The following is a 26,617-nucleotide window of genomic DNA, read 5'->3' on the forward strand; positions in this document are numbered from 1 at the left end:
AAACATGTTAGAGTTTCAACGCCTGCATCAAGTAGCCATTGCTCCGAGATGTTTCTCGAACAACTGTCAAGTGGAGTGCAGTGAGGAAGTTCCTCTTTTCTTCTTTCGGCCGAACAACAAACATCTAAATTCCCGTGTGCTCAAGAAACTGTTCAGAATTTCCCGAAAGCATCACACCAGTGTGCCAAATTCCTAGTGGCTTGTTTTCCGCCGAAAAAAAAAATCCCCCTCAACCGACCGAACCGTGTTGCACTGCCACCGCCCGTTGTTCGAGTGTCGGCGCATCATATCGCAACGAAATGCCGTCAACGTCATGCTGGTGCCAGCCACGCACATGCCCCGGAATTCTTCGTCGCGTGCCAGCCTTCACAGTGCAGGCCTGCCAGCGCTGTGTAGTGGTCTGGCCGCCCTGCCCCATGCCGGTGTTCTGCATCCGGCCGGCGCGCGTATCGCGCTTCCGTGGGTTTTTCCTGCGCGGCGACATACCGATCTCGCGCGAGTGCGGAACGCGCTGTGTGAAACACTTCATCAAGTGGCACACACCGCCGGAACAGCTCAACTATCAGCGCTTTCTGCCACTGTTTTTCGATGGGTAAGTAAGGCGCGCGGGTGGCTTGGTGCAGGGGCGAGCGGTGAGGCGCTAAATTCGACACTCTAACGAACGGGCATTGGGTAATAATTGCAGGTTGTGCGAGTCGACATTTCCGTACCGGGAGTTTGCACGCCACGGGGTGAGCGATCTGCTGATAGCCGGGACCGAACGACAGGTGAGTGCTGGGTTGGGGGGAGATCAGGGGAGGTGCGCTTTCATGATTGATGAATTGCAGCAGCGCAAGGTTCGGGCCGGGGCTTGTCATTCGCTCGGCGGGGCGTTTATTATTCAGACGCTTACTGTATCGCACCTCTGATTTATATCGCTAGCGAGGGTGAAATGTTGGTGAGCCTTTCCTGATGTGCAAACGAGCATCTACCACATCGTTTGAGAGATATTTCACGAACCTTTCAGTTACTGTGGTCTTTTCAAAAAGCAAAAACCAAAGCATTGGGAAATTAGATCCTTTTTTCTGCGCGTATCACAAGGATGTTTGATTCCACGAGAGCTGTACGCTGTATGTAGCCGCTAGAAGGATTCCGCAGCAATGAAAACTACCACGATTTCCACGTAATGCATAATTTCACTTCCCATGCTTGGGACGCGAAAATATTGCGAAAAAAAAACATACTTTCCCCGCAAGAAAGCTTCATTCACAATCGGTTCTAATTGCTGGACACGACTGTACGGCGCCACTTCATGCATACACACTCTTCCTCCACGAGATTCAAGGTTTCGGTGTATACAGGAGGTAGAAAAAAAAAAAAACTCGATGCAAAAAAACGGTGCCACGATGCCACACAAAGGATGAAAACGTCCAACTGTTGCACGCCGACGGCATTCATCTCTTCAGTTGGGAAAATGAATTGCACTAGATGAAATCCCCATTCCTAACCGAGTGCGCACACTAAGGCCGTGTGTTTTTTTGTCCCGCTTCCGGTACGAATCATCCGCCCGGATCTTTTTGCCACATCGGTGTGTTGCATCGGTGGAGAAAACACACGTCACACGGCACGATAGAGAAAGGAAGGAATGTAGTGAGGCATCTCCCCCAAACCCCCAGTTTTTTCGTATGAATAAGCGAAGACTGTGAAATTGCATTTCACAGCGCTGGATTGCGGGATGAAGGATGCTTTTCTCCACTGCACATTCGCGCAAGAGTATACTCCCCTGAGTGATGACGCTGGCAGACGTTAATGCAATCTGTGGATGTATGTGTGTGTGTGTTTGATGGTGTGCCACAAAGAGCCATGTTAGGCGGCCGACTGGACAAGCGAATTCGCGGTGAAACCAGACAACACCCGGTGGTTGGTTTAGCGCAAAATAGTTGAGGCAAGAGTCGTGCAGAAGCAACAAAAATATCCGTTGTACATTAGCACTGGGCCACACACACACACACATACATATATATAGACAACCGGATGGACAGGACGGATGCTTTTTCGTCAAATGGCTAATAGTGGTTTAGTGTGGGAGAGCTGTCACATTTGTCCGCTTCCGGTCCAGAGTTCGGTGTTAGTTTTGGAAGATCTGTTTTTTTCTTCTGATTTGTATGGAGCTTTCCCCCAGCTGTGGAACAAGATTTATGTGCACATTTTCGGTGGCGCACTTTGGGGGATTTTTTTTCCTACTAGCCACGATAATGCTCTGTCCTCCGTTAGCGTTAGTTGTGTTGCATTCCTGGACGCGGAAAGGAGTAGACACACCCTCACACGCACGAGCACTTTTGCGCCAGATAAAAACGTGTCCAGCTCGTCACTTGTTCGCCGTAGAGCGTGACGTGTGCTACGGCGGAAGCATTGCCTTTACCCCGGTGGGGTCCAATATGGCCCATGCATTATGGCGCTGCTCCACCCAGACCGTTGGGGAAATGTGCTACGTTGACCATCGTCGCGATCGTTACTCTCTCGTCACGTGTGCCGTTGGTTACTGGCGACAACCGACATGGCGACAACTCGCTGACCTTCACGCTAACCTACCCGAGCGGCCGAAGCCGTACACACGTGCTTTGCGCTTCCTATCCCGGCCTGCTAGCCATTGAACACCATCATGGACGGAATGCGCACCCCGGGAAAACCACTCCTGCAGCGCTGAAACCAGCCCTCGCAACATTGCAACTTTCGGCTAACAATCACGTAGCCTTGCCGGGTGTCCGATGGGCATCGTAAACCCGTAAACCTGAAGTGAACGGTCCACGGCTATGGACTTTGTTGACTTCATTTACCTCGTCGTCGCCCCGGACGTTGCCGTGGAAAAGCTGATGAGCTGGAGCATCATCATCACCTTCCGCACGGTCCGCTCAGGTTCAGGCGATGGCTAGATGAAGATGAGCTGTCGTTGGCACGTTTCCCGCTAGTTGATATATACTACTGCCCGTCGCCCGTACGGCGGAGGTGCATTTCTCGGTTGGTGCCGTTCTGCGTAGTGCATTTTTATGAGCAGACGAAAAATTAATACTGGGACCTAGGGACCTTTGCCGGGACTACGGTCGGAGGTCACTCGTCAGGCATATAAATAGCATAATGCTTGGGTGGAGCTGTATGCAGAGCGTTTCTTTTCATAGAGCATAAGCTACTTTGCAGTTAGATTGTGCTATGGGGAGTTAGAAAAGGGACATTCAGGCAGGATGATACGAAATCTTCAATCTGCATAACAGCAAAGTTAATTATTGTTTGTACCAATCGGCTTGGAACTGTGCTAACAAAAAGGAGAATCATTGCCAGCCTGCAGCACAGCAACCTGTCGAATGCAATTAAAAATATCCCTTCGAGAAATGAAACACTTCAATAATGTAGGGCAATTATACATCTTTTTCAACAGCCACATCACATAACAAGTGTGAACAAGTGTGGGAAAGAAAACGATGCTTTACTCCTGCTTTCGTTGCTATAGCACAGTTGGAGGTTTTTGAGACGACTTTGTAAGGAATATGTCATTTTTTTAAATGTCTTTCAGTAAGAATGCTAAAGCCATTGAAAAGTGGAATTGAATTTCAATTTCTCTTCTGTGCGAGTGTCGTTCATCCCTCGGGTTGTGCAGTGCCGTTGAAGAGTGATGAGTTTTGTGTTCAATCAGCTTTGTCTGAGACACTCCACCGAGCGATATAAATCCATGTGTAGCAGCGTGATGACAAAGATCCAAAAATTCGCAGAACAAAAAAACAGTTAGAAAACCAAATAGAATAAGAAATTAGATCAAACTTTTCCAACAAGATATATTTCGTAGAATTCCACCGTGAGGTAGGTTTTGGTTCGTTTCAGGGAGCCAAAGCAAAGCATCGTAACCGCAACCGCCACCGGTAAATTTGCTGAAGGATTACGTTGTTCCCATACACAGACATACACACACATACACACACATACAAACAAGTAAAAAGTCACAATCTTCGATTTCGAGGAAAGTTTGCTCCCGTTGAGTCAAATGGAATCGTATTTGCCTAAGGTCAACCGTTGCCAGCAGTCAGCAGACAGTGGGGGGCAGGCGGGCGGCATCCCGTTTGCCCAAGGGCTGGTGGGAGGAAAACTTTTGTGCGCACCGTGAAATGAGTATAACAATATTCAAATATTGCCACGATTTACATACAAATTCATCATAATGAGAGTTAAGAAATTGCAAAATTTGACCCTGTTCGGTACTTAGGTGACGCTGGTTGGCAACGAGCAAGTCGGGCACGGAATATGCGCACATAACAGTGACGTATAGATTCGTTTGTGTGTGTGTGTCAGAAAAACATACCACCCCGACGGTAACGATGTTCCAAGAGGCGCTTACTGTTTTTTTTTCTCTTCGTGAGAAACTTTAAATCAACCATCCGCCACCATCGGTGCTTGGATGATGCTCCCGGGAACGCCAACAAAAAGCCGAATGGTGGTTTGGAAGAACGGCAAGATCCTTTATTCTTTAGATGGCAAACGGATGGCTCATTGGGGTGGGATCGTATTTTGAATGCGTCTCCTGTCTCCCAACCAAAGACAAAGATCGATGGCTGTGCGAATGAGAGTGGAGGGCAGGAACGCTCAGCGAGCAATCGAATCTTGAACCCACAGCAAACACACCGCACGGAGTTTCACTTATTTGCTCGCGACCGCTCGCTGCTACCTCAACTGTCGAACTTTGTGGCCCGGCATTGGCCAAACTCTCCCCGCCCGTTTTGCCGGGAGTGAGCAATCACAATAATCCCAGGACGGGGTTTTGCAGGCGGCAGGGAGAGGACGGCAAAGTGCGAAACGAAACCACCTCCGTCAGACGCTGTGATCGCATAAACATAAATCATTTAATATTCAAATGAAGTTTTCTTTCCGCGCCATGATACGGCGCAAAAGCCTTCCCGAACCCCCTCCCCAATTCCGCGGAGGTTTCCGTGGCCATTCCGGTTCGCGAATCGCAGCACGAGGATTCGCCACGGTATGTCTTTGTGTGGCTGAACGTTTTTACGCCGCCAAGGCTGGCGCACGACGGAAGCACACAGAAAGACCGTGCGATTCGGTAGTAATGATTCCGTCCGCTCCGATCCCGCTCCGAAAAGAAAGAAAGACAACATGCGTGGGAGGACGTGTCGGTTGGAGGGGGTGAATTTATGCAACACGGGCAGGAGCAGCCCGTGGCAGGTAGGAATTAATGATTCAGCTGCATGCAAACTCATCATTCACAGGGCTTTCCGGCCTTCCATTCGTCAGCTCGGCGGGTGAGCTCTGCTGACTGTTCCGTTCCGTGGGGTGACGATTGACAGCGAAATTTAGCTCATTGTATCTGATTTTCGCTTAAAATAAACTTTTGTATGCTTAATTACTCGTCCCTCGGCTAAGGTGTGTGGGACCGTGCGCTTGTGTCGTGTGGCTTCACAGGTGTGTCTCTCCACCCCCACCCTCCCCGATACCAGGTGGTAGTAGTATGGGAATAGGGCACGGCTGTTGTGTGTGGAAACGTCACCGACGGGTTTCATTCAGCACATTTTCATGCACAGTTATATCGTGGAACTTGACTTTGAGCGAGCACGTGACGGTTATTCGGCCCTTCGCGCTACGCGCGTCAATAATTTCCCCCGAGTGCCGTCCACGGTTTGGAAATTGGAACGCACAGTTGCGTTTGCCAAAACATTATTGATCCTGTTTGGTTAGCGTACCTGCCCGAGAGTACGCCTTTCAGCGCCCGCCTTTGGAAGCTGACGATCGGGGGGAAAACTTAAAATTAATAAACTTTAAAACCCCCTTCCCGCAGTACGGACCAGTTAACCGCCATGTCGCTAATGGGTAAAACTTTGCCCATTCACTAATACACAGCCGGCTTGCCGAAAGCGATTTTGCAAAAGCGTCAACAGCGCGATGCCGTCAGTTCTGACAGAGCGGAGCGGAACTGAAGTCTTGAGGTCCGCTGCTTAGCTGCCAGCGTTGAGACGTTGGTTGAATTGCTGATTTGAGCTAGGAAGGGGAGGGGATGCAGGGATATAATCCTTTGGCTCCAGTTTGGCGTAAATTTCCCGCCACTATCCACAAGTGCCCTGCGCCAAGTGCCCTGGAAAATGCCCCGTAAAGCGAAAGCAAGATGCCCCGAATTGGAAAATTAGATTGAATCCTTTCTCCCGCGTCGCCTCTCCTTTTTGCCTGGGCGGCGACCGAGCTTGGCCAATGATCCTTGCCTCTGCCCTGGTTAGCTGTGTGTCCCTAGAAGCCCCTGGACGGTTGTTGTCACCGTGAAAGAGGATGGTGCTTGATTTTTACGCTCGAAAACAGCCGACTCAATGATGGTACATAATTTAATAAATTAATTTCATGAAGATTAGCGCGGAGAGGGGCCCCAGCCCGGCACTGCGGGAGCTGTGGAATTCTTGATGGGCTTGATGCTAATAATGCTGATGACGGCTAACGGTAGGGCCACAGCTCTTTGGGCAAAAAACCGGCGCCTCATCAACATCAGGTACTACCTCCTACGACGCCGGATGTCTGCCTGCGAGCGGTCGGCTTCATCAGTTGGTCAGATCGTTCGCATCAGCTCTGCATCACTGCCACAAGCTCCACTGAAAGTGTCCCAGCAGGGGGTGCAGCCTTTGCCGGTTACTGAGAGTGTTTCTGGTCCGACACCCGTGTCCCCTCCGAAGGCACAGGGGGGGCTCCCGCCAGCCCCGCTCTCACTGCAAAGCCGATTTAGGCGGAGCGCCGAGGCAGAGTGTGACTGACCGCAGGCAATGGATGAAAAAATTAATTTACTTTCAGAGGGCGGACGGTGCTCCACAGCAGCTACCGAACGTGCGCCAAGTGCCTAGATGTACGCAGGAATCCGAGAAGCTAGGTTTCGGTGTTTCGGCGGTGAGGAAGGAGAATGACGAAGAAGCAACCCGGACAAGGGGACACACTTGGGATTAGGCTTTAGTGAACCGTTCTACGATTAGATTATAATGAAGACCGCCCACGAGGCGGAGGGAGTGAGATAGGATTTTCTGGTCCTCGAAATGATACGCATCGCCATTGCCGTCGCGAGGGGCGGACGAGCGGGTAGGGCAATCGACCCGTTCAACTAAGGGGTGGTGGTGCGATCGTAATGATAGCGAGAGTGTTCTACCGCTTGTTTCGAACGACACAGACGCATGGCCACACAGGCCACACGGCATGAGTTGGTGGTGAAGATAAGCGCCGTAGGCTTTTGCCCCGATGCTCCTGTCCCGAGTGACGCAACGACGGCGCTACAGCCTCTCGCCAGGGCGCCGGTCGCCTACCGGGAGCACAATGCCTATAATTGCGGTCGTTACTTCCAACCGATTTGCGATGCTATCATAATCTCTTACATTTCCATTTCGGGCGTCCCCGTCCGGTGCGTTTCTGGGTGGTGATTACAGTGAAGGACTTCCAATGATGAGATCGGAGTTTAGCTTGCTTTACTAACACGTTTTTATTTTCTTCTCATCCTTTGTTTCTTGTGGCGGTGGACCGCTGTGTGATTGGCATTCGAACACAACGCAACCAACCCTCCAGATATTTCAAACCATCCCCATGCTGATACTACCAATGCGCGAGGCGTTGAACACGAGAAATCCGGACATTATAATTGCAACATTAAACGCGTTACAGCAGCTGCTGCGTGTCGGTAAGTAAACGTCATAGGTTAGTAGTAGTAGTAGCAATGTGGCACTAGCTCGTCTGGAAGATGAGCATCTTGTAACGAAACCAGACCAGGGCAGACAGTGTGTGGCAGTAGTGCGTTGGTGGTCGTCTGTTTTGTCGTCTGACTCATCTCCGGTTGGCAAGCTTCACACTGCACAGCGTTCCCCAACGATGACAGCTCGTTCGCTTAAAGTAGCAGCCTTTAGTTTGTAGCATGGGAAACCAGATGCCGTGGTTTGGATCAAGGGGAGATTTCGTAGAGAGGAGCCTAGATTGGCACGACGAAGCTCGTGCTTGTACGGTACCAGTGTGAGCTCTGTCGGAGTGATTTCATTTTTATTTAACAACCGAGAAGATTGCGTTGATAATTGATACATTTATAGTAGAGCGCTTAATTTCACAACATAACGTTCACAGCACAATCATCATCATGAGGGTAACATTTTGGGGTTTCGGAATGATTAATCTATAAATGAGATGTGACTTACAATAATGCTAAAATTGATAAAGGCCGACACACATGTTTTCTGTGCTTGTCAAACTTATGCATGGAATATATGTACACTGCTTTCTTCTTTGGCACAACAGCTGTTGTTGGTATAGGTTTGCTTGAGCACAGTGGGCTTGGCTTTCAGTAACTTAGTTATTCTTGCGTAACTTAGAATAACTTTTGACACGCTCCACATTCATTGCACTAGCATTTGTGTTTTTTTATATTTAAATACAGTCAAAGACATTCTTTCTAAACAATAATAATAATACAGTTAAAGACATACTTTGATTGCAAACAATATTTATTCAAACCTTTAAAATGTGTTCAGAGCTAACACAAATGGTTTGTTGGCATTTAATTGTTACTCATAAAACTCTTAAAATTCATGTTTGATTGATTTATGACTGATGAGTATTGGTTTTACAACGTGTAAAACCTGAGAGCTCACTTGTTCACAGTCGATCACGATACGGTGCAATTGTAGTTTCTTATTAAACACAGTGGCAATATTATTGCACACCGCGGTACCTCATCTTGTAAAGTAATGTAATAAAAGGCATACACATCGTTTGTTCGAATCAACATTGCAAGTGTTCTTATGAAGCGTTCGATTGAAATCGTTGATGGCCGATAGAAAGCGTTCGATTATCGCTCGAGTCCCATCAGCACACAAGATGGCATGGAAAGGGAATGCTAGAGGAGCAAAAGGTGGTTCTGCTGATGACTTTTACCAGCATCAGACACCATCAGTACCGCCCCACCAGCACCGCGCGGAGGGAAGAAACGGGCGAGGGTTTAATTAATTTTGTTTATGGCGAGTAAAACTGAAATTAAAGTAAAAAATATTGCCACAGACCAGCAATCGAGGCAGTGCTCGGTCCGGGGAGGTGTGGGAAGGTGTGCCTGCTGTTGCGGACGACCGACCCAGGAAAGTCAGCTACTTACTGATAGCGTTTTTATGGCCCCGGCACCTGTTGGGATTGTTTTAATATCTTGGAAAGCTTCGACAGTTTGCACCATCCTCCTGGGAATCCGGAGCTGCTGCTACTTTACTCCGGGGTTTGCGCGGCCGCTGCATTAGCCCCTTCCCATCCTTGGTTCGTGGAAATGGTTTATCTGCTTTCTTTTGCCCCACCACCCACCTCCCCCCAGGCACATGTACCACACCCAGTCCTGGCTGAATGCTATGCACGGACACACAAACCCTCTTGGGAAGAATTTACACACGTGCGAGAGGAAAAAAAAAAAGAAAATCATTGCCCAGGTGCAGACGGCCGAGGGAGATAGGAAATTAAATTTTAATTTTCCATTAACGTTGAAACATGACAAACGCTGTCGCTTGTGTTGAGAGGTACTCCGGACTCCGGACACTTTACCACCAGTTTCGCTACCACACTTTCCCTCTCTTTCCTTTGCCGCGCTTGCTTGTGTTCCGTCAGTTTGTGCCAAATCATGTGAGGCGCAGCAGCGTGCACAAGGATATGATGGGCGAGTTAGTGGCTTTTGGGGTTTTCTTTCGTGCCACTGCCTTACACACACACTTCACTGTCAGTTAAGCGACTCGGCTAATTGAAACTCTTCAGCCCGCAGTAGCAGCAGTTGCCTGTGCCGAGCGTGTGCAGCAATAATCGTTAACGTGTAATTTACTTAAAACGTTTGTGCTAGATAAATAACCGTACGTGTTTGGCCGAAGCGGCAGCAGTGGAACACGCCCGGCAGGATGCTGCGATCGTGCATTTTGCCCGCGTAGCATTAATAGCACCAAACAATTTCTGCAGTAAGCTAGAGCCCGTTACAATTCATTTCAACCGTGCGCTAATGCCGGACATGATAACAATGATAACTAGATGTCATTTAATGCTCCGTCTAGCCTTATTAAGATATCTTTACCATGTGCTTGGTTTCCTGTTTTCACAAAAAAAAAAAAAATCTTTTCTGTTTCTTCCAGCCGCCTTAGCTTGATGGTCCGTTTTGCTCCAACGAGGAGCGAAACTCCCCAAAAGCGCAACCGAAAGCGTTGGTCGTTTCGCAGAATTTCATACTTCCACTTCACATTTTCCTTTGTCATCCACGAGCAGCCCTTTTCGTGGACGATTTTTGCTGAATGGAGCACACAATGCTGCAACCACATCACCGCAATAGCTTCGGGGTGGCTGAGTTTTCTTGCAATATTCTGCCCAACGTTACGCGCAGAAAATTCTGCCGGTTAAGGGAGTCAACTAACCGGCAAAACCAGTACAAATGCTGGAATCGGACTGCTGCCACGATAGCAGCAACGGCACGAAATGGTGTGCCTGGCGGGCGAACAGCATTCAGCCCTGTCTTGGTCGTTCGGTCGTGTTGTGAAAAAACACACAAAAGCTCTTCCCAGGTTTGTGTTTCACACAACACACAAACGGCTTGTGCGAGGGGTGCTCGTGTATTTAGGGAAAAAGGGGCAGCGCTAAGATTCCATCGCGGCCACCCCAGGCACATGACCCCGGCAGTATTATTTTATGATTTTTACTGTTGGCCCATCATTATTTTACAACGTTTTACGCGCTGTTTCGTGTGCGAGTGTGAGTATGAATCCTCTGTTTGGTTCTTGTTGGACCAACGTTCAGTTCAAATTTGTAGAACAAATTTCTACCAGTATCGTGTAACCGGCCCTCGTTCACAACGTGTTCTCCGCCACCAGAAGCAATCTTCGTGCTTAAACATTGCGGTGCGGTGTGAGATAAAATAAAAATGAATATTTCCCTTCGTACCGGCGCAGGTGATTGTCCAGTTGCAACCGTGCACTGTGTGCGATTGGCTGAACCACATTGCTTCCATATTACACCGAAAGTCGGAATAGATAAAATGCATGGAAATATGTGGTTTGCCTTTCCGTGCGGGCAGTGAAGGTTGGCAGTTTGGCTGGTTTCTCCTCCGTTTCGAGTTTAAACCATCTGCTCCGGAAAAAAAACACGACCACACACGTCCCTGAACGAGAAAAATAGCACCACACATGGAGGAGGGAAAGGCAAAGCACGTGCTTTGAAATAAAAACAACAAAAGCTGAACCAAACATTACATACTCTCTTGGTAAAACGTTTCATAGAATTCAAAGAAGCAGGATAAAGCGAATTGAATGCTCAATTGCAGTGCTGCACAAAAGCTGACTTGACGATATTTTCCACTTCGAATGGGAAATGTGCCAAAACGGGAGGGAAAAATTAACAGCCATCTGGGCAGTGCCAGTAGCACCGAAGTGCTTCGGCTAACGCCGTGTGCGATGCAAAGGGTCTGTAGCAATAACATCACGGTAAAAATACGCAAACCAGCCAGAAATGGACAATTATCTTCGTTCGCTCTTTTGCTGGTCAACGCAGACTGGAATTGCAAGTGGCAAGGCTTATCAAGTGATGAAACAACCAGTTAGAACATTTCTACTCAGCTGTCGTTAGAAGGAAAACCCAACTAATGAGTTTCCCTCTTAAGGTTGGAAGGGGTCATCGATGATTGGTTTTTACTTCAAGCACGTATGGCACATACAGATGTGAGCAAGACTGGTATTCACCCTTCAGGGGGGAAACATACACTTTTTGATATATTTATACTAGGTTCCAGGAAATTGATGAAATCCTTATGTTTCGTTGAATGCGTAGATTAAAAAAAAACACTGCTCTTTTTTACTTTCACAGGACCATCGATCGGAATCGCTCTGGTGCCGTACTATCGACAGCTGCTGCCAATGCTGAATCTGTACAAGCAGCGGCGCGTTAACATTGGCGATCATATAGACTTTCGTGGCGGTCGACGGATTGGCGATGTGGTGAATGCTACACTCGAGCTACTGGAACAGTGCGGCGGGCCCGATGCGTATCTCAATATTAAGTACATGGTGCCGACGTACGAAAGCTGTGTCTACAATCGCTCGAACGGTTGCAAAACATGTGTGTACAAATATAAAATTGCAACATGACCAGCTAGCAACATATCATGCGAAAGAAATGTAAGTCTTTTTTTGTGGTATATTTTTGAATACATTCTCCTTTCTGCTTAAAAAGCAGAGTTGGTGCACTTCTCTTATTTGAGTAGTAACATATGTTTATTTATTTTGCTACAAATCGAGCAGGAACTGAAGCTTCTTTTGGTAAATAGAATTTTGAAAGAAATAATAACGAATACATTCTTAGAATTCTTAGTTTAAATGATCTAATCGGATGGGAAAGCTTCTGTGCCGCTGGCCTTGCTGGAGCTAGTGTGTTTAGTAGACCCACTAGATTGTTAGCCATTCCGTTTATTAAACTGATTTCATTTTTAATGACATAAAAAGTCAACCCTACCCAGAAAACTTAGCGTAGCGCACAAACTTAAAGAATTCCATGCATATACTCATGATCGGTAAATATCTTCGCAACCGTACTGGCACGCTTTGGAGACCCATACAGTAACGTTGTTACGTAAGTGCGGACGTTCGTGTAAAGTAAAACGGCCGTATATTATAAATCACAACCCAAATTGGATGGAAAATGGTAAATCATCATTTGTGCAATTTTCTATCCTATTACTTCGTTGCGTGCAGAACGAGACACGTGCGGTGGCAAGCGAAGCGAGAGAACGAGAAACCATCCCTGCCGGTTGGTTCGTTCGTTTGCGAATGCGGGTGCCGTCAAACGGAAACAACCAAATAGGATCAACCCTGTTTCGAGGCTTGCAATTGGAGAAAAAAAAAAACACCATTGGCGAGTATGCAATTGGTTGCAAAAATGTGTATGGGCGTAGGAAATTTATTGGTAAATTGCAAAGTAAATTTGCATACATATTTTGCTTCTTCTCTCCGCTGGAACGTAATTCGCCGATACGGGGTTTTTTTTTAAGTTTCAAGAACGCTGGCCAGTCATTGCTTGCTTTAAATTTTGTGTGAAAAGTGCAGTAAATCGAATCGGAACTGTCTGCACAGCAAAAGATGCATATTGGCAATTTTATATAATGAATTAAAACCAAAGCAACAATATATCTGCACAGTCGACTGTTCGTTATCGGTAGTGGAAATTGCTGTTGAAAAAATCCACACTCTACAAGGTCTTGGTTGCGTACGCGAAAGTATAGAATTGGTATTTGATTTTCTATTACCTTTCGATTGGCGTACCTTACTCCTGCGCATGTCTTTTTTTTGTAATTCCAATGTGTTTCCCCTGCTTACATCGAAGCAAGATATGCACCGTACAATCACCCATACAGCACCCATACGACACGGAACTTACGAAGGGTTTTGTGTAGGACGGAAACCTTTTATCCGCACACATTCGAACGTGCCCCTAAACCGACCTTCAATAAAATATACATTGACAGTCATCGGTTTCCCCCCCATTGACTTTTATTTTCGAGCAGACTTTCGAAGGGCTTTTATCCACGTTCTTATTTCGTTAAGAAAATCATGCGTTGGGGTTCATGATTTCAGCCTCTACGGGGGTAGGATTATTTAGAATTATTGGATCAATTCTATTGCCTATTGCCGTAGATACTTTGTGCAAGTATTAATTCTACAAATACGCTCTCCGAGTTTAATGTGTAGGGGGGCTGCTTCCTTATTGTTGCTTGCAGTGAGGCAACTGAAATACTAAACTTTCCTAAATACACACACCCTACGCTGCGGATAGAGAGAGAGTGTGTGTTCAAGAAGATAAACAAAAGCAATCTAACTTACCCGAAAACAGCTCTAGGAACTTTTCCACACCATAGTTTCCGGGAAACCGGTACGATGGATCCTTCAGCGCATTTTGGTTGTGCACCTTGATGCGCTTGATCATGAAGGTGATGTTATCCGGCTTTCCGTCGCCGTTGAAATCTGAAACAGAGCAAGTAAAAACGTGTTAGTTTCGGTAAGTTTGTGGTTGTAATTACCCTCAGATCGATTAAGGTTTAGGTTTTAGCTACGTTTTTTCGAATAATCTAGAAAGCAATTTTCTCAATCAACTGACTGAGCACAAACAAACAATCACAGCAAAAACATCAAGCATTCACCATTCTTGGCAGCCTGCCGGAGAGCCCGGGTGATTGTATGACAATCGTTTACATTTTCCTCTTTACTCACCGTGCGCTATTGTAGTTTGCCATGCATTCACAACACAAACAGAATTACCCAACCGCACCCACCTACAGCAGCGCCAGGAAATGCAAAAGATCACCCGTTGCACATTTGTGCAGGTGACAAATTTTCCAACCCCATCTTTCACTCCCGGATTGTAGTACCAAGAAGAACGGCAAATGCATTTGCGACTGTCGCACTAGGAACGATAGCAAACGAGGCAAACGAGATGGATGTCTTCGTGGTGGGACAGAAATTGCTTGGAATGCTGGATGCCCCGTTGCACCCGGCGGCATCCGGTACACCTGGCCGACAAGCAAAAGAAAGCGTCAAGAGCTCACGGAGTAAGTCGTCCCCGTTTTCAGCCTTCACTCTGCGGTGCTATCATCATCATCACCACCACTTTGGCTCCCCTATTCCCGGTGGCCTACCGCATCAAACATCGCAGAGAGCATTCTGCAGCAACCGACACGCGCGCTATGTACGGCCGGCCACAGCATGATGATTTGCGAGTGAGTGACGATTGCTCCACCACCTGCGCCGGTTAGCGAGCGAAAAAGAATACGCAAAACGGAGCAGTCAGGGAGTGCGAAAAGTGGGTAGCATGATGATGACATTTGTTGAATGTTTGCTTTTCTTCTCGCACCTTAATGACTGACGCTTTTCCATTGGCTGTCGATGTGTGAGTGGTAGGAGGAGAAGGCGAAGGGCAACAAGTAAAGGGAGAAAGGAAAGAAGGAGCATGAGAAGGGCAATATGTGCTGTCAAAGTGCTCTCCAAAGAGGCCGGCCGACTCGTTGTCGTGAAGTACCAGAGGGCACAATAATGGAACAATCATGTGCGTCGCATGTGCAACTATTACACTGCGAAGCAAAGGCAACTGAGGAGGTGTGTACTGAAAGATATTTTAGCAGATAGTAAATAACATCCCGATTTTATGTTTGAAGCAACAGAATATTTTTCTACGTATAAAAAATGTTAAATGGTTTAAAAGTAAATAAAAAACAATTTAAAAGGTAGTATAAATTATCAAAATGCTCCTTATTGCTCAACCCTTGTGGTGTTCAGTGTGCAATTAAGAAAATATAATTTTAACGCCTCGTTCGATTTTAAAGCTAACTTAAGCACAGTTTTAATATTTCATTATTTTTACCTTGGTATTACTGTCAAAAACAGTAGTACAGAAGACTTGGTTTAAAGCAACTGTAATCAACTATCCGTAAAATTGATAGTATCATCTGTACGATTAAAAGTACACTCACTAATGGAAACCCTGGATGTAGGCTATATTGCCAGCATGTTTACAGATGCATTTAGTTTCGTTTTCATTAAACGCTGGTGCAGTTCGCTTTCCAGTTCGCTGGTGCAGTTGATGATCTACCATCTACCTCTACACCGGTATCACATCGGTACCTGGCCATTGCAACAATTTGCCACCTCAAACCCCACCAGGAGACGTTTTGTGGCTTTTGGTCAGGATTTGCTTATTGAGCAGAGCTGTTGGGACGTATTAAAACTGGCTTAGCTGTTTGTGTTTCGGTACTGTGGTGTTCTGACTGTAAGTACAGTTATCACCGGACAGACAGAATCCCCCGGGGGCTTGAGTAAAAATACCCAACAAACCACCAATGCAAGTCAAAGCTAAATTTATCGATTGGTCATGCAGCTCCGCCCGGGGGGGAGACAGGACGTTCCGGTTTAGCCGGAAGTAATGTGCCGAGCAGCCTAGGGGGAGAGACATTTGCCAGGGATTACGGATCGTTCAAGTAAGAAGTCACAGGATTTGCCTGGACGGTACACAGTCACAGTGTGCCGACCGACAACAACACAATGTGGTATCGAGTCTGTGCAGTGTACTTATTACAAAAATACTGTAAAAAGGTATCTACCTTCCTAACAGAAGATGGAACGTAACTATTCTTTACTGGCTTTCCGTCTCCCGCCTGACAGAAGCATCTCGATCCATACCAGAGTGGGCTATGGATTAAATTACTGGTTAGGTTTTATACGGTTCGTTTAGCTTTGTTAATTTACTCTGCTTTACCATGGTTAAATGGTTTGCAAGTGCAATGACTAGAAAGTACCAGCGTTTACCAATGGGAGATTTTGTTCAGCATTAATTATCTGATGTTGGCAATAAGTTCGACACAGTTGGTATTGATTGACAAAAGAATCATTTCAGCAATGCTTCAAAACAGAGAGATTGTTGTTCAAAGAATTAATGTAAATCGAAAGCTCTAAAAATAAATTATTTTCTATTCTTCCCATCAAGTGATGCTTGTTTAAATAATATAAATAGTGTAAATAAAAAATCTACAAAACAACACACACATAACAAATTGTGATATAATTATTGTGTAGGGTTGAATTAAATTATGTTTGCTTTTTTAACTAGATTAAAAAAACACAAAACAATAATTACAAAAAGGTAATCCGAATGTAATAAATCATAAGCTAGATGCATCATTGAGTTCGGGCAATTTTCATAATTGTGGCTTCGATTGTAGATGCACCGCAAGCGCAATAAAACCCATAAACGATAATCAACGGATCAGTTTTCACCATAGGCATGATTGCAAAACCATCTCCCTGCGCTTCGTGACATATTGTATCAATTATTTGCACCATGACCGTTTACCAATTGCACATTGCATTATGTATTCCGCGTCGGCAGGTATTCCGGGGCGGGTCGTGGAATAAAGATAAATAAATGAACAAATATTATTTTTACCGCCCTTCTGTAGAAGCGCAGCCAACAGCAATGGACAGCAACACATAGGCGAATGATTGACGTTACCGGTTACCGGATTTTAATTCCAAAATCCCAAACAAATGGGTGCCGAATCTCTACCGCGCCCAGTGAACTCTGTGTGCGATTTTTATGTGCCGGTTTTTATGCATTATGCAGGACAGACAATTAAAATGCGCTCGCAATGTCTCAATTTTGATCCCGCTTATGGGCTTTCCGCGTTGTTTATGTTGTGCCATAAATTGTTGCAATTTATGGGACCATCCGTTCGAACCGCCGACGACGACAACGACACGACAAGCGCGTACGGCGCGAAAAGCAAAACCGCACGAACATAATCGCGCGTCCATGTTGTTCCGCACCACAATCGATAATTTTAAATTTATTCTAGGCATGCTAGGCACTTAAAGCGACAAGCTGCTCCGCACACACTGTGTGTGTGCGCCCTTCGCGCGGTTGCCCCTGTTTCCCGTCGTCCGACGCAATGGCTGTGTCTCGATTAGAAGCGACCTGCTGCCCGCAGGCAGAAACGCGCTTTGACAAAACTGTCACCCAGCCCGGTGCAAAATGAAGAACGGCTCCCACCAGGAAACGGGGGTTTCGATAGCGTCCCGCTTCATCCCTTCCCTCGATTCGCGGCGAATGATTCTTCCCCCGGTTTGTGTCAGCGCCAGAAGACAATTATCGGTTTTCCGGAGTTTATTATTCACTCGAGAAACATTCGCTTCTCGCACGCGGCGGTGGTTTGTGGCGCCTGCGACCGGGTGGCTGCGACATTGATGTGGCACTCAATGGCGGGCGTTAACATCCGAGCCGATGTTAAATGGGCGGTTTCCAGTCGGTAATAGGTTGGTCGTGTTTCTTGTGCGAGCCACCACCGCGTGTGTGCCGTGGGGCTGGCCACCGGCTGGGATGGAATAAATTTCGGTGAACCGCCGCTTGTCCGCACGAAGACAGCGCGACAGCGCACGGTAGTAGGTCGCCCGGCCGCCCCGCTGGTTGCTAATGCATTGATCAGTGGCTCGTTGGTGTACGTTGGTGTACGGCAACAACACGGCTAGAGACAATAAATTATGTTCAGTTGGTCGTTTTCCCCTCCCACTATTATTCGATGTTAAACTGTCATCGCGCATTGTTTGGCTGGCAAGACTCATGTACATAACGCACGGCACAGTACGTGCTGTGCAAACACATTTCAAAACAATTTTCCCTTTCATCTTTTGGACCAACTGAAGTCACGTTTTCACACGCTTGAAACAAGCAAATACCTGGTCCGACATTTAGCTGCCACCACGCGCTAGAAAAAAGCATCAAACGGGATGAACAACATGTGTCTTTGTTTTGTCAGCATCGTTGTGTGCCTATTATCAAACTGAAACGCACGCTAGCATTCCATTTTTGTTGTTATTATTCGGAAGATTTTAAAAGGGAAACCATCTACCGAATGCATGTGCCAAAAAGCTGACTGCTAGCTAAACAAACGATCGGAAAAATGTTTGCACTTAATTGGAAAAACGACTGTGCATCGTTTTTTTTTTTAAATGATACCTGGAAATTTACAGTGGAAAGCAAAGCTGGATAAACCGCTTTTTTCGGGTTCGTTGCGTACCGAGCCACACTGCATTGCTAGCTGCCACTCTCTATACTGTGCCGTATTTTCACTAATCTAATCACTCAACACACGCACGGAAGCGCTTTTGATTGGGATTTGAATTTTTATTTATCGCACCCGGAGTTTGCCATGGACTGCATGGAGGCGCCTGGTGGATTGTGCTGAGCGATGGATAAACCCGGTGGTAGCAGGTAGCTTAACCGGATTTACATTCAACTACGGCTGCTCCGTATCTTTGCACTGATTGACAGCTGTTTTTATTCGGACTGTGCGTTTGATAGAGGAATGAGCATAGCAGCAAAACAAAACTTTGGCCAAATCCGATTTGCAAAAGCAAATCAGTGAAAAGCTGTAAAATGGCGCATTGGTCCAATTTTTAGTTTGATATAAGGTTTGTCAAAAATGAACAAATAAAATAAATGAATGACAAGGTATAAAATTTAGTGAAGCAGTAGAAATACGAGCATTTTGAAACAGCAAACACACTTTCTTATCATGTTTGTTAATCGTTACCGTATCACATTATGTATTGACTGATGATTAGAGAAGCTAAACAATTGTTATACATCAACAACCATGCTTAGATTTTTGTTCTTGCTCATTAATAAATGTGTGCTACTATTATGATGTTCTAGTAAAATGCAGTTTCTTATTTTAAAAGAATATTTTGTAATTAAACATTATATTGTGTATCAGAGGAGGAGCATTCGATCGATTTTTGTGCGATTTTCCTCTTTGATTGAGTTCATTGCGGATTCTCCATCGGTTCGGAACAGCCCTCGTAAGACGAACGGTCTAGCAACTGACGAGGTGTTAGCGAGCGTGCTTCATACCCATCAACCGTGAAGGTAAGATTAAACGACACAATTTCGGTTGCGGTACGGCCAAATTTACCGTGCCGCTGGGTTCTGGGTTTGAAAGATGTACTTCTTTTCCGTGCTTATTGCTTTGCTAACGCAAACGATGACTCGAAACCGCCGGTGGGGGTTCGATTGGACATGAATGGTTCGCCAGGGCGGTTGTGCGCTACTGAAGCATACCGTGCCGAGCGCGGTGTACCTCCGAGTGATCTGACAGGTCGAGGCATCGAGCGCGACGCGTATCAAAGACGCGCCACACCCAGCCAACCAACCCAGCCCAGCGATCTGGAAAACATCGAGGGAAATTGACTTTCTCCTCGTACCGCCAGCGCTTCGCCCGCATCTCTTCCGCCGATCGGTTATCTCAGGCGTTCGAGTGGACGTTGGAGATTGAATTAAATTCTCTTCGGCGGGTTTGATGCGCTCATCCCAAACGAATTTCCTGCTGGCCGGAGGAGAGCGCATGGACTGGACTCTGTAAGGGGAAGAGGAGTCGGCGGAATGAAATATTTCCGTGTACCCCGTCTCGTTGGTTCCCCGCCCCTTTGGACGCTGTCATCCGGAAAATGACTGCGGTAAAATTTGATGAAGGACCTGGACCTGTGGTGTGGAATGCGACCGGGGCCGTAAATGTCACCGTTGTCATGGGCGGGAAATTGGGAAGATTGCGCACTTGGGGAGGGAGAAAAGAAGGAGAGAGAAAGAAACGGCAGCCCCATTCGCTTTCGGTGCGTCACCGAGATCGAGTTACCGTGGTGATGTCCTAGGGTAAAAAGAGTATCGTCAAATGACAGTACTGAGAGGATGATAAAACCAAACCGAACGGCTGATGCTGTGCCGGTGATCCGTAACGATATGTGATTGATTTTCACACGCAATGTTTGATTGCGCAAGAGCGCACGGCCTTTCATTTAATTGCGCACAATTTGCAAAACCATTGCACAGCGGCAACGCAACCGTCAGTGTGCGGCAACGTTTTTAAATAGCGGCCCAGACATTTAACCGTTTTGGCGAATTTCATTCCGGCCGGAGGCAGAAGAAACTCTATTGTAGTTATTATTCTGGTTAAAGGAGGTAAATAGCAAATAGCACATGCTCTTTATACTTCGTAATTAAACGGTTTTGCATAGTTTTGTTTAAAATTTGAGCTTTTACCGTAATATTCGAAATACTTCACAATTTTCGCCACAACTGTTGGGATTTTTTTTCGGTAAAACTATGCAGGCTCTTCTATAAAATATTTTAATCTTCATAATGTTAATATATGAGAAGCATCTAGTGTTAAACCAATTCGGAAAAGAATACCTTTCTCTTGGACAGCTACATCTGCTTCTTAGCGATTGCAAAACACTAAACTATCAGCAGTTCTATACTGCTGGGCAAACATTTCCAATAACAGAAAGAATCTCTTTATCATGCTCTTTTTTCCACAAGATATCTCGCTGCGCTTCATATGCTAAACAACAATCATCATAATGCAGTATCAAGATTTCCCCTTTCGGTCGGTTCTAGCTAGCGATTGTTCTTCCTTCGCGGGAAGTCAAACAAACTTCACGCGGCTGCTTTTCGCTGAAGTTTCCGCATGTTAGCCTGCCGGTCTATTTCTCGATCCAATTTCCAACGAGATCCAAGAGCTGGGTCAGCACCCTCCCCACGCTCGGTGGCGGTCCTGTTTTTCCAAACGTCGTACCCCGGATGCTGGTTAAAAATATAAATGGAATGCTTGCCTGTATTACGTTTACCGTGGGGTTTTCTATTATTTGCCCCAATACTGCCTCCAGGTACGACGAAAAAGGAGCGCACACACACATACACGCAAAGCAAGTGGAACGAGCTACACATGCAACGATAGTATCAATCAGGCTGTATTTCTGTTGCCGCTGCTTCAAAACCACCTGAAAGGATGGTGCCGCCTTACATCGCCCGCATCATGCCTGCCCTTCGGCTGGCGGCGCTGCAGAGCTTCTAAACCGTTCCCATTGTGACATTCAAACCGCTTCGAGCAGCAATCTACTACAGCATCAAAACACATGCTTTTGGAAGGGGGAACGGGGGACGGGGGGTGTATGCTAGCGGAGAAAGCATAGCAAAACAACCTTCCACACACACACGGACACACACACGGACACAGCACCGGTACGATAACATTCCCAGTGCATGAGAAGCGTTCTGTCTCCCTGGAAGGAACAACTGTTTCCAGTTTCTCGGCATGCCAACCCGTGTGCTGTTTTTGGTTGAAAAGTAGAACAAAACACCCTCCCTCCCTTACCCTCGAGCGCATCCAATAGTCCGCATCCGTACATCCACATGCAAACGGAGCAAACGGAGCCCTCCGCACTCGCATTCGGATGTTCAGTGAAAAAAAAGTGGATTCCGTGAGAAGAACGAATTTCATTGCCAGGGAACCGAAAATGGGAGGAAAAGTTGCAAATGTTCAAGAATAAAATACATATAAACACGCTGCCCTCACGCCGCCCGCCCATTTCCTGTCGCACGGGCAACAGGCCCGAGCTACGAGCGAAGCTATTGCTACGATTTCGATTCCGATGTCGGCTGACGGGCGAACGGTGCGCGCGCGGCCAGAACGGCGCAACCATGTAATGCTATAAACGAGTTTTTGGCTATGGAATGTTTTTTTTTTTTTGTTGGTGTTGGTTGAGCTCGATTCTTTACCGCCGATCAAGAGGTGCAAGCCACACGAAACGAGCCTCAGCAAGCGCAAGGGGCCGTGACAGTTTAGTTATTCTGAATTCTGAAATCCTCCCGTATTTGTCCCGCTTGCCACTTGTCTCCCTGCCTGGTGGTCCCGGATTGGAACGGAACCCGTGCACCGAAATATGCCAGCCACCATCAAATACTGGTTTGTGATTCACCCCCAATGCACGAGAACGATCCTTTTCCGATTGTTGGAAAGTTTCGTGTGAGGACACCCCTAGGGGGCTGGTGCGGTAACGACCGATGGTGCCAATGCTTCTCGAGCGAACATTTTACCCCGTGGCATGCATGCACACGCCGGCGCTAAATTTGGATTCCAACCGTCCGTTCTTCGGTTCGTTCGTGGATTGTTGTGAAGCCGGACCCAGCCGGGGACACGTCGACAGAGGGAGGAGAAGAAAGTTAAGAGATTCATCGATAGTCTTTGCTCGAGAGCTTATCGCCCATTGTCTGGGCCAGTGTAGTGCACTGTTCAGTAGCAAACAAGGCGGGAAAACGGTGAGGTCGTCGTGCGCTACCGTTAGCATTCGTAGCTCGTTGCCTGAAATCTCGATCCCGGGCACGAGGGGTACGAGCAATCGCTGGTAACAATAAAATATTACTTAAACCGAACGATACGCGCGCGCTTATGCATTTTCACGAAACACCGTAATGTCATTCCGGTTCAATCGAGCGCGATAGGTCACGGGAAAGGCATGACACGGTGGAGAAATGCTGTAATGTAATGGAATGGAATAAGCAATTTAATGCAAAAACACATTGTTTCGGGATGGCACGGGCTGATGGTGTGCAATGCAATTTGCACGGCACAAATAAATTGATTTCAGAGATCGTTAACCCTATAGCCCTACCGGGATGGAGGTTGAGAGGTTAGGTCAGCAAGATGCAAAACACGATTGTTGGTACGGTTTTCATTAGTTTGAAAGGAAATTAATATGAATAGAAGGATAAAAGCAATTTGATAAAAGCAAATTATTTCACGGCAACATACATGTATGAAGAATATTTTTGAATTAGGTAATAACCAATATATTAAACACAACAAATTTGATGGTATCGCTCTTTTGTTTCTGTAGTGGTGATAGTCAAATAAAACCTGAACTGTATATATGTAGCAAGCATCTGGGTTTTGAAGCTTTTCTGCGTAATTTAATTAAATTTTCGAATTTGATAGATTGTGAAAATAAATGGTTTTGATAGACGAAAACATTAGATTTAGCGTTTTATAAAGAATGTAGCGACTGTTCAGACACAGGCACGGAAGTCCTGTCAGTTTGATCGTGTTTAACGAAACACGAAGTTCATTCGTTAAGTTTGGAGCTTGCGGCTCGATCTTTTAGTTTATAAGTGTAAATCGATTTCGTGAAATAAACTGTTTTCTAATTTTGCGCTTCGAGAAACAGCTAAACAGCTTCTTCTTCTTGGCCTAATGTCCGGCCTTTACAAGTTTTCGAGAATTATTCAGTATCATACAGCCGGATACACGTGACCACCGAGATACGTATTTGGGACCAAAAAAATGTCCCAAAGCAAGGCGTAAGTCGATACAGTCTTATGACGAATATCTGTGAATATTAATTTTACTCCAAAAGCCGTTTGCACAATTTAGATATTCAAATCGGGTAGTTGGGGAATCTTTGGAAATGTGGAAATCAATTTCTTCACAATAACAATAACTTCTTCTTTTAACTGTCAAAATCAAAATCGTCGTATCTGCGAATCGTCGTAACTCAAAGGAGTCGTAACTTGGGGGACGCTTATAGTCAGTCTTTGCTACGAAGGGACGGTCCATTCTACACTTGAACCCACGACGGGTATATGGTTTAGTCGTGTGAGTTTACTGTACCACAGTACCAGATAAAGCCAAACAACTGGATATTCTAATTTAACTTTTGTTGCGTAAATTATTGATATCAAACTACTTGGTACTGATGCTGTTCATATTTCTGAAGAGAATTCTAGTATTCAAAACTATTCTGAAAAAAATGTTGTTATGACAGCAACGCTAATCAGTTGAAATCAATAGCACCTAATCAAGAATCTCAAAATATAACCTATAAAAACATCTGCTTTTTGCAGAAAAAAGTGTATAGATCGTAGATCATTGTAAAACCCTGTATATACGAAAGGTAACAAGGCATGTTGCATTAAGTAACTCAAACCCGGCTACTAACCTGTTTTTCTGTAGATGAGATTCGCCCGCTGCACGTGCCGCGTGATCGCCTCGATGCTCGCCTCGTCCGAGCCCATCTTCTGGAAGAAGGTATGGTCCGCCTGCAGATACAACATACACGTGCTCTTCCGATCGTACAGCGAGTTGGCAAACGATTTTTGCTCCTTCTGCTGCTGCTGCTGCTGCTGAAGCAACTGCTGCTGATGATGGTGATGGTGGTCGTGCAGATCGTTCCGCACGTTCAGGTTAATGTTGCCGTTCACCATCACATCGGGATGATCCGCGACCGGCACGTTCTTGCGCGTCGACCCATTCTTGGTAATGATTTCCACGTAGTGATCCTTGTTGTGGTTCGTACCGGTCGCGTTGATCGTGCGCGTCCACGGGAACTGTTCCGCACCGGCCCCGACGATGCCACCGCCGGTAATGATCGTGCTACCGCTGCCGTGCGGATTATAAATGTTGTACAGGAAGTGATTCTTCCGATTGTTCACTGCGGTCGTGGGCGTCCGGGCGGTCGGTGCCCCACTCCCGACGCCCGTTCCACCGATAATGCCCCGATTGACCGTCCGGTTGATGGTGGGACGGGTGGGAGAAGGAGCGGACCCGGAGGCTCCAGATACGGCCGCACCGCCGGTATCCATCGTGCTTCCGCTGCCCCCACCGTTCGCTGTCTTGCCGTGGCTGCGCACTACCGTGTAGTCATTGTTGTACGGCACCTCTAGATCTAGTGGCAGCGATGGGTTTCTGCTCTCCTGTATCTGTGTCAATGAGAGTGGGGGGAGAGAAACGGTAGAAGAGAAGACAACAACCAATTAGTGCCTGCTTGCTTCAACAATCTTAATCAGCTCAATTTATAGTTATTTCCCCCATCGAGTCGTCGAGAGCGTCGATCAGTAGCACCAGCACGGTGCAGGCGAGTAGTTGCGGCATCCTGTTACACAACGGTCGCCTTTCCCCCGGCGAACCATGACAATGTGGTGGAAGGATAGAGGAAAGACGGGAAAGTGGAGTACGGAACGATAGAGACACACTCCCCGGCTGGCTGGCTGGCTCGTTTGCTTAGTCAGCTCCGGGGAATTTACCCAACATAAATCCATTCCAATTTGCCCCAGTCTCGGCGGGCGGGATACTTGCTTTGTCCATTGTCGGGAAAGAGTGATGATTTCCAGGCATGCCAATTAATTAACGCAATTAGGAAACTTTAAGTCCTGTGTGTGTCGGAACGAAGGCAAAAAAGAAAAAAAAAACAAACGAAGCACATTTTACAAAACGGACCCACCAACGGCTTCCTGCTTCGTGCCAGAGCACACTAGTAGCGTTAAGCTTTTGCAGCAGGAGATTAGTCGACCGTTGTGAAGGTATGCAATGCTCATAGGAAAAACATTGTGTAATGTGCGTGTTACGGGTGCGTTTTTCTTTCCCTTCCAAGGGTCTACTCGGCTGGTCGCCTAACACAGTAAGAACAATCTTGAGAGAGGAAAAAATCCATTTTAAAAGCGAACCAACCGAGCATACTTTCGAGTGAACCAGCAACAGCAAGTACTGGCAAAAAGGATTTCATTTCACGAGGGAAGTGGTGCTTGCTATTTATTGATCGGAAAAGTGCAGAACCACTCACTAATGTACACCTTAAGTGGCACAGATAGTGCCGGATCCGAGCACATAACAATGGCAAAGAGGGTTCCCAATTGGTTCGTTGCTAGTGAGAGCTTCATCCCTTCCGGCTTGGGAGAGCACTGTGAGTTGGAACCGAGACGAAAGGAACAATAAAAAAAAATACACACACAATCACGTACACTAATAAGAGACTGAACAAACCGAGATGCTTTACTGGCCCATTGTCGCTTTCTTCGAGTAATGCAATCGGGTTCGATGAAGTAGAAACTGTCTGTGCCACTCAGCAAATAGCTTCCAGCACGATCGCTCAATCACCTTCCCTGCCCGCCCCAACAACATTGAGTCATTGAAATGTAAATACGGTCTTCGCTTCCGCCGTCCATGAAGCCGTCCCGGTAGACTCAGAACCTTCACCACCTTTCAATCCTTCCTATCGCAGGTTCGCAACCCGGGAAGCACGCATTCGGACGACCTTCGAGACCATTTCCTGCCTCATCGCTCCTCCACTAAAGCTAGTGCACAAGCTAGTCCTTATTTCGCTGCCCGCGGGTCACGGGCCGAAGAACAGCTCCCTGCAGCAGCCCTTCAAATGATGGCCGTACGCTCCGTCGTGCGATGTCGTCTTTTGCTGAATCCGATTTGACATTCATTTCA

At 46.6% G+C, this 26,617-nt stretch overlaps 2 protein-coding genes across 5 annotated transcripts in view; one reads left to right on the forward strand and one right to left on the reverse strand.

The window, feature by feature from the left end:
* LOC120898114 overlaps nt 1-26,617 on the reverse strand; it is a 158,564-nt gene that overhangs the window by 38,053 nt on the left and 93,894 nt on the right. For all 4 annotated transcript variants that reach the window (XM_040303511.1, XM_040303514.1, XM_040303513.1 and 1 more), the window contains 2 exons: nt 24,345-25,104; nt 13,854-13,994 (listed from right to left, as the gene is read on the reverse strand). In XM_040303511.1, coding sequence (XP_040159445.1) covers nt 13,854-13,994; nt 24,345-25,104 — 901 coding nt within the window. The remainder of the gene's footprint in view (nt 1-13,853; nt 13,995-24,344; nt 25,105-26,617) is intronic.
* On the forward strand, nt 25-12,155 carry LOC120898117 (parkin coregulated gene protein homolog). The gene is made up of 4 exons (XM_040303520.1): nt 25-592; nt 686-767; nt 7,558-7,669; nt 11,845-12,155. The coding sequence occupies exons 1-4, from the start codon at nt 300-302 to the stop codon at nt 12,123-12,125; spliced, it is 768 nt and encodes a 255-aa protein (XP_040159454.1). The 5' UTR covers nt 25-299; the 3' UTR covers nt 12,126-12,155.

Source organism: Anopheles arabiensis, chromosome 2 (genome assembly GCF_016920715.1).
Source record: "Anopheles arabiensis isolate DONGOLA chromosome 2, AaraD3, whole genome shotgun sequence".
Classification (NCBI taxonomy): domain Eukaryota; kingdom Metazoa; phylum Arthropoda; class Insecta; order Diptera; family Culicidae; genus Anopheles; species Anopheles arabiensis.

What these genes read in the sequence shown, in the direction of transcription:
- LOC120898117 (XM_040303520.1), top strand. Translation starts at nt 300, where the DNA reads ATGCCGTCAACGTCATGCTGGTGCCAGCCACGCACATGCCCCGGAATT. An exon ending in CTGCCACTGTTTTTCGATGG is followed by an intron (nt 593 to 685) that starts GTAAGTAAGGCG and finishes TAATAATTGCAG; the next exon opens with GTTGTGCGAGTCGACATTTC. An exon ending in TAGCCGGGACCGAACGACAG is followed by an intron (nt 768 to 7,557) that starts GTGAGTGCTGGG and finishes CCAACCCTCCAG; the next exon opens with ATATTTCAAACCATCCCCAT.